This window comes from Pseudophryne corroboree, chromosome 2 (genome assembly GCF_028390025.1).
Source record: "Pseudophryne corroboree isolate aPseCor3 chromosome 2, aPseCor3.hap2, whole genome shotgun sequence".
NCBI lineage: Eukaryota > Metazoa > Chordata > Amphibia > Anura > Myobatrachidae > Pseudophryne > Pseudophryne corroboree.
Window position 1 is genome coordinate 527,677,627 of NC_086445.1, and position 13,015 is coordinate 527,690,641.

Below are 13,015 nucleotides of genomic sequence, written 5' to 3' on the forward strand. Positions count from 1 at the left end.
CACGTTATGAACCCCACTTAACTTACTTTACAAAACATTTACCTTGTGAGAGCTAAGATAATTAATGTTTGACATTATATTATAATTTGAGCATTCATATTACAAACCGTCCCTCAGGTACTATAGTATTATATAAATAATATACTAACTAATGTCTTAAATCATCAAATCATCTACAGAATTATTTACAGTTGTCCAAAGAATTGCTAATTAGCAGAGTGTTCAAGTTGTAAAGTGTAATTATATTACCTCTATATGCCACACATGTTATTCATTTATATTTGTGCATGTTTTAATTACCAACCTTGACCATGTGGAAATGTTAAGTGATAAATGATGTTTCTTTTATTATTAAATATGTTACTCCTTGACACTAGATATGTTGTACTTATGTTCCGTTGTTTCTTTGTCATCCCCTCAGGTCAGAACTGCAGTTTCACTCTGCAAGAACCAAATGGAACAGTAGAAAGTCCAGGATTCCCATATGGATATCCAAATTATGCCAACTGCACATGGACTATTAATACAGAAGCGCAAAATCGAATACAGTTGTGGTTCCATTCATTTGCCTTAGAAGAAGACTTTGATGTCCTATCTGTATATGATGGAGTGCTATCAGCTGAAAACCTGAGGACAAGGTAAAATACCAGCTGTTGAAACATAAAAGCTTATTTAACTACGGAAGTAGATTTTATTACCAGTTATTATAGATGGGCGGCTATACAGTCCTGCACAAATAACATATCCTCATTCCTATCAGTTCCTTGGGGGTAATTCAGACATGATCGCTAGGCTGCGTTTTCTCACAGCCTGCGATCAGATCTGAACTGCGCATGCGTATGCACCACACTGCGCAGGCACGATGACCGCAGCAACCGGGATCGCCGGACTGCGACGGGATAGTGCGAAATTTCCAAACGCACGGGCGAATGCAAGGAGACAGACAGGAAGAGGGCATTTGTGGGTGGCATCTGACCGTTTTCAATGAGTGTCCGGGAAAACGCAGGAGGGACCAGGCGTTTGGAGGGAGGTATTCTGCCATCAGCTCCAGCCCCGATCATCGCAGTGGCTGAGTAAGTCCTGGGCTGAACAGAAACTGCACAAACTGATGTTGGTGCAGTTCTTTTACAAATCCGATCGCATATCTGGCATGCTCCATACCCTTCCCCTGTAGGCGGCGACTACCTGATCGCAGGTCTGAATTACCTCCCCTTGTCCACTGCAGCTTACAGTCTACATAATTTTTCCCCAAAACAAACATATTAAAATCTATTTTTGTTAGAAGCCAGCTAACCTACCACTTTATTTTCAAAGAAAACCCCATGCGAACAGTGTTAGAAAAGTAAACTCAACACATATTGGACCTTGGTTGGAGCTTTATCCCTAACCCCGCCACTGTGTAAGCTGCTGTCCAAGTCTCACTTCTGCAAGTGTTACAATACACTAGCTAAATAGGTCTTGTGTGAAAACACGAAGGGATTCTAATCAGTCCTCTTATGGGCCCTACACATTGGCCGAGCTGCCCGATGGCCGATACGGGCAACGGACGACCTTGCGACGGGGGTGACGGGGGGTGAAATTTCTTCACTCCCCCCGTCACCCGGCCCCATAGCCCTGCATGTTAATATGGACAAGATTGTCCATATTGGCATGCATGCATAAACGAGTCGGCACCAGCGATGAACGAGCGCGGGGCCGCGCATCGTTCATCGTTGGTGTATACACACTGAAAGATATGAACGATATCTCATTCATTAATAAACGAAATCGTTCATATCTTTCAGTGTAATCGGCCAGTGTGTAGGGCCCATTAGTGGGTTAATACATTGCGGGAAAGCTGTGCAGGGAAATCCTATAGCACTTGTTTTTTCGCACATGTGCTAAGTAAGGAAGATCTCAATGCCATAAACACCAGAAATCTGCACATTTCCAGGTCATGTAAGGTTTTAAGAAAACATTGATCCAGGTTTCAGTTCTACTTTAATTTAATGAAATGACTTAATGGTCTAGAGAGGTCCAGCACTGTCCCCCAACCTCACGGCTTTCTCTGCTGAGCTGTCGACAGCTGGCGACAGGTTGCTTAAGAATGCACACGTGTGTCAGCTATCGGTGCATGCATGTTGTGCTTCAGCCCAGTGGGAAACTGTAAAAACTTTATTAGGTCCCCTTTGCGACAATGGAGAGAGTAGTACCGCTTACACCATCTATAGATGGCGCAAACAGTACATTCATAAATAGCGGTAAGATAAGTTTACTGAGATTATTTGCTAAATACTAAACAGATGTCATAACTCATTTTAGCACCAAAACAAGTTCTAAAGGGGTTATGACCACACTGCATACTTCTTGCTATAAACTGAATGCAGTGGCTGGTGGTTTGGGAACTTGCAAACTTGCATACCTCCCAACATGACCCTCTTCAAGAGGGACACAATGCTCTGCTCCTGGACTTCCCTCTTAATTTATGATTACCATCACCTGTGCTGAAACAGCTTTCTCATCAAGTAACTACAGTAGTTCAACACAGGTGAGGGCAATCCTACAGTAAGGGGGAAGCCCAGGAGCAGAGCATTCTGTCCCTCCTCGAGATGGGCATGTTGGGAGGTATGAACTTGCGCAAATCAGAAACAGAGTTTTCAGCCTCCAAACCGCAACTGAATAAATGTATTGCTGTGGCTCTGAAAACCGCATGTTATATACCGCATACCATACTGCTAATCAGTAAATTTCACCTAAAGGTTAACTGTGATTGCAAGGCATGTTTTATAGCAGGTGTACATTGGATGCTAATCTATTTTCCTTGGGAACCAAAAAATCTATATTCCATTAATTGACTAGGATCACAATGTGCCATAGTTTAGCCTGTATTATTGTACAGCAATTAGGATCAATAAGAAAGAAACAAAAAAAACATTTAGCAGAATGCAATGTGTTCTGATGTTTGCACCTAAAGGTACACACTATAGATTATTTTCATTCTTGTACAGTTCAGATCAATGTTTTACTGTACGGTCATGTTTATCCCAACATTACTGTACAATTTTTACATTTCTCATAAAGCATTAACAATTAAGTTTTAGAAATCTCACTGCTTTAATTCAGGTGATTAGTTAAACATTTTCTATTACTCTAGTGCTCAGTCAGACAATAAAACATAAAAGCTGGTTTGCTTCTAGATCCTATTGTGCCTCTGTTCTCAAAAATACCAGTCTGTAATCAATTTCCATCTACAACTTCTCCAAAGTACACTTTAATTACTGGATTACCATCCAATCCACAAAAGTCAAAAATGTTGAATTAAAAGTCACAACACTGAACGACTTCTTAACATCTGTAGATTAATTCTCTAAAATTGCCCATTGAATTTTAACATGCTAAACTATCAGAAGTGTTTGCCATTTAATTAATGGAAAAAAGACATATTGTACTGTGTATAGGGGTATTTTGTTCTTAATAATTGCTGTGAATTATTCAACATAATGGCCCACCCACATCAGATTAAAAGAGCTAATTATTTTTATTCTATTACAAAATTCCAAGTGACACAAAATTGAAGTTGATACGCAAAAATTGAATCAGTCGCACTCTTGGAGCTCAACTGTGCTGCTTATCTTCCTCATTCTTCTGGGATACTTAGACATTTAGCTTATTAAGTATTACAGTATTTCTGTGTACTGTTATTATCAGCTGGGTAAGGTTAACTTTACCAAGCTAATGAAAGTTGCCACCAGCATAATTTGCAACCTAGAGAGTACCAATGGGGGGTTTCTTTCCTGTTTTCCTGATTTTCCATCTGTGTTTGATTGATTTTCTATACATTTTAAAATACATATTGGTTGGGTGAAGATGAGTTAGTGGAATAGAGTGTTAATATCTGTCTACTCAATGAATCAACGTTCAAGAAAAAGTAAACAAGACCTTTCAGGGTCTAGATAGTCCACAACAGTCACAGTCTAGCAGACAAAGTGCCACCACACACAGCCACGTTGATCATGTAGAGTACAGTATATGAGAAAAAAAGACACCTTTTATCTATATCTGTGTTATTATTACTAATACTCACTTACCCTTTGAGCACAGCTCGTACACCCACATGCTGATCCGGGTGGTGGGTTATAGGCTCTGTGTACTCTCCATGATGTGACCCAATCTCCCGCCTGCACTGCCGCTGGCGACCTTTAGCTCCTAGTCCCGGCCGCAGAGTAGCCAAAGTCCCCGGCAGCGGTTGCTTCACTTCCCGCTCCTCCTCATGCTGCTCCTTGCTCTGGTATAAGGACGGAGGAGGCGGAGTGTACCGGTTACAGCAACAGCAGCACACACACACAGACTACTGTAGTGTACATAGGCTACCAGTCGCACACACACTCCTTCTGCACAGTACGCCCCCTAAATACAGTGCCACCCAGAAGGCACTATACTCTACTCCATTTCAGGCATTTCTTTGTGGGGGTCTGATATTTTCAGGGACCCTTACAGTGCAGAGACCTACTACTCTAATACAGTTACAGTATTTTGCTGTACTACAGATGAGTACTCTTACATTTTTACTCCGTGCGTTATAAGTCGCGTAACACATAATGGTCGAGTGCATTGTGCCGTGTCTTTTTGCCTTTTTTTTCTGTGGGAAAAAGTTGCAATGTAATGCAATAGGATGCACTAGCAGTTTCTGCTGATTAAAATACTATGCAGCATGCCTATATTCTGTGTGTGAATGCAACTGTATTTGAATTAAGGATGGCCATCGACCATCGATGATTCAAAATCATCAATGGTTTTTGGCTGATGTAGTATACTTTTTCCATCGATGGTGGAGCACCAGATGGTTTCCCTCCATCGATGGAAAGGTATAACAAAATACTTTTTTTTTTTATATGTGGTGCCAGGACACAGAACATAGCTCTGCCCCCGACACCCGCTAAACCCCACCCTTGGTTTTTTATTGGTCCGCGGACCAGCAGCACCTTTTAGTGGTGGCCATCAAGTGGTGCAAACTATCGATGTTTCACCATAGATGGTTTGTGCACCATCGATGTTTATCATCAATGGCAACCATTCATGGACACCCCACTGATGGCCATCCCTAATTTGAATGCAAAATGCTATGCTACAGAGTTTTCCTGGAAAACATTGTCACATTTCATTTCGGATGGAGATAGAGCCGCAATTACACACAGAATATAGGCATGCTGCATATCTCTTTACTCAGCAGTATTATTGCATTATTTTGTGACTAAGATGCATTTTCAGGGAAAACTACAAAAAAAAGATGCTAATCACTACCGAGTCCTGCAACGTCATGGCGCGGCTTGAAGGCTGTTTAGAGTTAATGCAGCAAGGATATAAGAGGACACATCTGTACATGGTAACTATTTAAAGCAAGCATGTTAATTCAAGAGAATAATTTTATTCAAAGTGTCGTTTATGTGCTGTGCTCTCCCCTGGGCAGACTTTCCTTCAGATGGAGCAGCAGGATGTGGGAGGAAATCGGCATCGGTGCAAACTCTTTACTGGCTATCTTTTTAAGCTTTTAAACAGCACTATTCTAACTAGCTTTCTGTATACCAATATTTTTCTACTTACTACAGTACATGGACCAAGGAGCAACTGTTATGTGGTAAAGCAAACCCGTGACGTGGGGGAAGGTGTATAAAGCAGTGAAAAGCGTGGAGAAGTGTGCCAGTGGAGTAGTTGCCTATAGCAACCAATCAGCTTTAGATAGCATTTATCAAGTGTATTCTATAAAATGGTAGGCAGCAGCTGACTAGTCTTTTCACTGCCTCATACATCTCCCCCATGCTGACATATCCTCTTTTAGCTAAAGAGAAGAAGAGACAGTTGTTCATTTGATAAATGTTCTACCTAAATGGAGAAATTCTACTTTATTATCCATGTTATAAATACTTTTTTCCACTTGGATTTTTAATTGTCTATAGACTACAAATATTAAGTACACACATAACTAATAAATAATGCAGCATTTGACAAAAGTTAGAAATAAAAGTAAATCAGTCTGCACGTGATTCTGTGGAATGATGCCTGATTACTGTGGATGGTATTTAATAAGACTGGCATGACACTTCACAATTTAAGGCAATTTGTGCTTGAGATACAGTTTCATGATGAACTTAATACTGCTGTTGTCTCTAATTGAAAGGTAAGATCATGCTCTCCATAAGAAAAAAAGTTGCAGGAATAATTGTTAACGGCAGAAAATGCTTATATTTTCTTAATTCACTGTCACATTTTATCTGTTTAAAATTGTAATGAGATACACTATATAGATTAGCCATAATGCAGAGCACTCTGCTTCCATGAAGTGACGGTAATACTGCAATAGACAAATAATTGCATGGGCTACAGTAAACTTGACAAGGGAGTCTAATGCTGGACATACATGCTACAATTATCTAGCAAATCTGCCTGATATCAGCCCAGATCATCCAGCATACTCCTCCGACTCAATATTTTCAAAGTGTCATGTGGGCTACATCCTTGTGCCCTATAGTGGCCGACTGACCGACAGACATTCCCCTTTTCCTTCACATGGGAAGTAACGGGGATAGGTCTCGTCCTCTGGGGGTGGAGCACTGATATCACCATAGGGCATATGTAAATTCTGAATTAGGCTCGCAGTCTTACATATACAATCCCATTACGATATGCTTATGCACCTCTGTGGCACTGGAAGTGATTTAGGTTTCTACATCATGCTGCTCTCTGTCTCTTCCTGTCCTGTACGGCAGTGACAACTTTTTTGATGAAGTACATATAGAAATTATTTTTGGTAAGTAGCTTATCCTGTCTGAATACAGGATAACATTCTTGCAGCAATGAGTTAACTCAGCCCTCCAACCTACACACACAAACCCCACCCTTCTGTTTATTGTAGCTGGATGTGATTCCCGGTCAGGGTTGGTGCTAAGGTGTTCGGAGTCCCACTGCCAACTATAAATTTGCACCCTCCTACAAATATGTCATCTTGACATGTCTTTTTACAATGTTCCATTTTTTGAAATGTACCATGCAGTATGTTGTAGAATATATGATAAGGGGTAGTGTTTGCAGGGTAAGGGGGGAAAGGCTACTATAGTGTTTTGGCATGCGGTTGTGCAGTCTCTTTCGCAGGACCAATAGTACAAGGGAGGTAGGAGCACACTTTCCTGTACTTGCTAATGTAGAATAATCACATTTCTTTGCCAGTGTCAGCATATAACTGGATACTGTCCGAGGGACTCTGCACAGCAGTGTTAAAAGCATATCTGTCCATTATAAAATGTTTCACTGGTGTTTCTGGCACCTCCAGATCTTCCCATTCTGATAAGACAAATGTGTCTGCCTTATCAATAGCCTCAGTCCCAGCTAGATTGAGCAAGGTATTTGCCTACCCTTTTTGACTTGTCTGAAAGCACCATTCCTTCTTGAACTTAAGCCATGCCTTCACAATGGCGCTGTCGAAAACCAGTGGATCTATGTGCCAGAGACCTTGTGCCATCACAGCCAGACTTCTGAAACCATGTAAAGTGGTCTGTGTGCAAATCACTACAGGATTCTGGAGAACTACAGAAGTGTGTCTTAACTTATTGCATCATGCTGAATAATTGCTACTAAGACACCTCCTGAATAACAAGTGGAGAACAGTGATGCAAGTACCTGCTCTCCATATTAAAGCAACACTGCCTGTCCATCCCACCCCTACTGCTCAATCCCCTCAGCCCTGACCCTGCCCCCTGCTTGATGAAAAATAGGTTCTATGTAAAAATGCAAGGTATTGCGATGTGCACTATGCTGATGTGCTACGCATGAACAGGACATAGGGACTAAAAGGTTTCTGAAATGTAATGCAGAGGCATGATACATCTTAATACAGCCCTGAGCATGCTCCCTGCTGTCAACCCTCCCTCCAGTACTAGGATCACATGTCCTGTCTGCCCCCACCCAGCTGTGCTCCTCAAACCAATAGCTCTCAATGTTCCTGTCCACATTGTATGGGCCAGCAGACGGTATCACTAAAGGGGAGAAGGAGATAATCAATAAGGAGCACTGATGGTAACCACAGTTGGGGGCGGGGGAAGGGTGAATGAGAAATTACATTCTACAAGGTTGGGAGAACAGTTAGAGTGTAAACTGGGAAGCAGACAAGGTGGGTTGGAGGAGTAAGTGATAGAGGTGTTAAGAGTAGGGCTGGTAGAAAATTGGATTGACATTCCAACAGAGGGGTGACAAAGGGCCTAATTCTTTATGCAATGCTGATGTTGATGGAGTTCAGACATTTTTTGCTACTGCACATACGTCTAAGTCTCACCGCATCATGCACCCCAATTGTGATTGTACACAGTCACACGCATACACACGGAAGCTTTTTGAAAATGTATTGGGCAGTGGCAGGAAGGTGACTAAACAGATGCACATAGATGGTCCATCTTATGGGTATTTTATAGAAGTGCCGCAGGCGCGTCACTGATGTTTTCTTACTGAGATGATCAGTCATTCAGTTTGGAGGATATATACACATGGAAAATCTGCACCTGCCCTAAAGAGTGTATGGATGCTGAAAGTGGGTGTATCAGCCCTTGCACATTCCTATGGCCACTTATGTACCCAGCCCTGAATCAGATGCCAAGTGTCATATTTCACAAAGTGTAGGCAAGAGGAGTGGCACAAAGAGTTTGCAGTGTTTACCGCCATAGATAAAGCCCATGTCTCCAGTCTGTCTTAATCCACCACTGATATTCGGGGCAAGACACCACTTAGAGAATAATCATAGTGTATTTATGTATTTTGTAGTGCAATGTAATGTAAAATTGCACTATAAATGATAAAAGTGCATGTTATGGGTATGATATAGTAATTTAACCTGCTTTCAGTCTTCTAGTGCAATGGATGTACTGTATGCCTGCATATCAATTTCCTAATCTGCAAATCCATTCATGACAAATTGACTTATACAGTAGTTCACCAAATCTCCAAAAATAAGTCAACAAACCACTACAAAATGTTATTGTTCAGTGCTAGGTATAGGTATAATAGTTAAATCTATAAAATATGGGTTTAGTAGATCACTGTACAGATCAAGACAGGTCAAAAACCAGTTTGTGATGAAAAAAAAACAAAAAACAATTTATGCATTAACAAGCATTCAAATGACTTGGCTAATTCATTTCAATGGGGTTTCAACAATAGCTATGCTGTTAACACCATTGAAATAAATTTGCACACTGTCTTTTTCCCCCGTTGGTTGGGTCCTGCGAACGATCTCAGTGCAGGAATGCATACGCCTCTGCCTGATTGGCAGACAGAGGCATTCGCGCGGGGGGGGGGGGGGGGGGGTGGAGGGGATTCAGGAAAATGAGGGCGAGTCACCCCCATTTTTCGGGAGTGGCAAGGCAAAGGACTGTGAGGGTCATTGTGACCCGTTCGCACGCAGCGGTTCTTCGCTGCGGTGCGAACGGGTTGGAACTGAGCATACGCGGTGGCCGCAATGCGCACGCGAGTCGTTGCGGCCTGAACAAAGAAGAAAGTGATCTCTAGCACAATCGCAAGAAGATTGACAGCGGGGAGGCATTCCGCGGCGTCTACTCACCGTTTTCCGGGCGTGGAGATCTGAACGCAGACGTTTGGAGGGCTGATGTCTGACGTCAATCCCGGGACCTTCATCGCAGGATTCGTCGCACAGGGTAAGTAGGTCTGACCCTGGTCTTGTTTTGCAGGAAACGTTTTTAGCATAGCAGGGCTGCACAAGCGATCGCAGCCCTGCTATGCTAAAATACACTCCCCCATAGGCGGCGTCAAGTTGATCGCACGAGCAGCATAAAGTTGCTACGTGCGATCAACTCGGAATGACCACCTGTGTTGCAAGTTGTAGCACACTTATCACTCTAAGGGGCCTGTCATTACTTATGGGCCATTTATACAGTTTATGCATGTTTTTTGTAACAGGCCCATTCCTTATTAAGGGTCTGATGGGGTTAAGTTTCAGAAAACTAAACGCTTTAGGAGTTTGCTTGTGGAAGTCAAGATCTTCAGATGGCATTCATTCCCAGTGCCCTTCTTCTTCCTCTGCCATCGTGCTGTGAGACCTGCGTCCATGTACATGCGTGACCTTGCATACGCAGCCTGCCAGCACCACCATGTAAAGTAACATTGTTATTTCAATAGTATTGTTACTGACTGCAGGGAAAGCTGCTTTTTGGAGCAGCTGTCCCCGTACTGGAGCAATATTGAATTGACATTGACACAACTCATGGCGAGTTGGATACTTTATCATCTGGTGCAGGCCCGGCGCATCCCGCTCAGCAAAGGGATGCAAAGCAGGTAGGCACCTGGCTGGAGAGGCGCTTTGCCTGCTCTGCATCCCTGTCCCCGCTTCTGCTGCCAGCAGCTGCGCCTGTAACACCTTATGTCAGGCAGCGGCGCCGGCAGCTGTGCAGATAGAGAGAGGACCAGACTACAGCAACCCCCTCTAGTTAAATGCAGCAAGCTCTGCCCCGCCCATCTCACTCTGCACCGCCTCACATTGCTGCTGCTGCTGCGGCCGCTCACCCTCCCGCTCACTTCTCCCGTGTGAGAGAAACAGAATGACCCCAGACTCCTTACAGCGTCGATTGTCACGCGCAGTTGTGGGCTGAGACGGCGGCAGCGCTGGAGCCAGAAACCCGACATCACCAGCTGGTGGTCGCAGTCCGCGGCTGTAAATTGTTGTCACTGAGCAGGCTGCAGGGGGAGGGAATGTGGGGGCAGCGCCGCAGCGGCCGGGTTAACATCATATACACCGAGACTCCGGGATCTTGCATTATTGCAGATACCTGGAAGTCTCTCATTAGCCGACAGTCACCAGGTCTCATAGGTAATAAGGGGTGGGGGATGCAGATCGCCGTCCGTCAGGGACACAACAGTGACTTTTTACTTTGTAACCCCCCCACCCACTGTGTTCTAGTCTTGGTGTCACCCCCCCACCCTCTGTATTCTGTGTCAGCCATTGTCTTCCACCTGTGTTCTGTCCCAACAATTGTCACACCTCCCTTGTCCTGTCCCAGTCATTGTCACCACCCCTGTGTCCTGTGTCAGCCATTGTCACCCCCGTGTTCTGTCCCAATCCTTGTCACCACCCCTGTATTCTGTCACTTTGTCACCCCCCCCCCCCCACATGTTCTGTCCCAACCATCGTCACCCCTCCTGTGTTCTGTTTCAGTCATTGTCACCACCCCTGTGTTCTGTCCAGGCCCAGTGTCAGGGAGGTACAAAGGGTACACCCCTCCCGGGCTAGAGGTACAGAGGGCCCCCCAGGTACAGAGGGGCACAAAATGAGCCAGCTGTGGCTAACTTTTATTTATAATGCATACCGCACCAGCCATCCATCTGCCACCACACGAAACCCCCTGCTCGCTGACCCCCTCCCCAGCAATTCCCATCACTTGCTGTGTGTAGCGCAATGACGCCACCATCGTGGTGTCATGAAATGCTATCCAGGATAGTATTTCATGACACCGCAATGTTGTGTGAAATCGCACAGTGGACGATTATCGAATGATGGCGTATGCACTGCAATGCACACGCATGAGCCCAAACAGCGACAGAATGGTGAGAAAGTTTTCTGTGAGTGTTAGGAAAAACGCAGGTGTTCCCAAGCATTTTCAGGGTGGGTGTGTGACGTCAGCTCCGACCCCGCTCTGCCTGATTCTGTCGCACTTTAGGAGTAAGTCCTGGACTACACACAGACTGCACAGAATGGAAAAATCATTACATGGTGAGTGAGTTGTGAACGGATTTGCAGGTGTCTGCTGACTGGCAAAGTTTTCGCACGTCGTACGCTTCCATTCGCACACTTGCACTAGGCGGGTTTTCACTCCCAATGGGCGACAGCTTTCTGATCGCAGAACTCTGCAAAAACGCAGAGGAGCGATCAGGTCTGAATTAGGCCCACAGATACAAACCCCATGGGGTTAATTTACTAAAGGTCGATTTTGGTCGATGTGTTTTTTTCTGCGTCGATTTTGCAAATCAAAAATTTACTAAATGCAAAGCCTACAGGAATACGCAAAGGGAACACAAGTTTAGGTAGAAATAGATTGCTTTAGATCATCAGACCAAGGATTTTTTACTTTACATAGACAGAAATCGCAGATTTACTAAGATTCGTGTTGTTAAGACCGATAGAACCTGCAGAAAAATCGCATCACAATAAAAGAACTGAATAAACGACAAATCAGTGGTGTGTTTGGATGTGTGAAGGTTTCCAATTTGCCCAGCCTTATTCATGATGCAAATGAAGGGTACCCAGCCACCTGCCACTATGTAATTAGAAATGGCTGAAAGTGGTTCTGGAGCCACCAGTGCACGTGTTTTTATAAGGGCTTTTTGGTGACACATAGGAAAAACGCTAGGAATTGATTTTAGATTTTAGACAAAATAAAACGAAAGACAATACACACTCAAAAACTAAGCTTAGTATTTTCAGGATTTTGACCTTCTAAAGTGCTGGTGATGTGATTTGTATGATTCTTAGTACATTTACCCCCATGAGTCTATTGGATCCATGTAGCTTACCCTGTTGCCACAATGTGTCATATACTAGGCAAAGGGAATGAAGTAGCATGAAATTACTTGAGCAGTAATGCCTGAAGTTTGACTATGCATTCAGTGATGACAAAGAAGTAAAAGTTGCCCTCCCTCCTATGCCACATGCAGGGCACAGCCAGATACATTTCAGCAGATGTGAAATAGAGAATAACTCTTCTCTAATATGCCAATCCTGAGCTCTCTTACTTTAAATCTTCTATTCTGTTTCTTAGTGCCCAATTTCAAAATGCACCTCATCAATAATCTAATAGTTGGCCACAAGACATACGGTAGTATATCATTTATTAAAATTGAAGTCTCCAAAATAAGTGTAAGTAGTGAGGGGAATAAGCTGTTAGAAACATTCTTCTTATTCATCGTGAGTCATCAGTTAAACACTGACTTTAACATCAACCGGAAAGTTGCTATTCCCTTTCTGAAGGTCATATTTTTTTTACCT

The 13,015-nt window shown here is 43.5% G+C and overlaps 1 protein-coding gene across 3 annotated transcripts in view; it reads left to right on the top strand.

Moving 5' to 3' along the window:
• LOC135033722 (CUB and sushi domain-containing protein 2-like) overlaps positions 1-13,015 on the top strand; it is a 1,450,369-nt gene that overhangs the window by 246,217 nt on the left and 1,191,137 nt on the right. For all 3 annotated transcript variants that reach the window (XM_063954204.1, XM_063954205.1, XM_063954206.1), the window contains exon 2: positions 422-638. In XM_063954204.1, the coding sequence (XP_063810274.1) occupies positions 422-638 (217 nt within the window). The remainder of the gene's footprint in view (positions 1-421; positions 639-13,015) is intronic.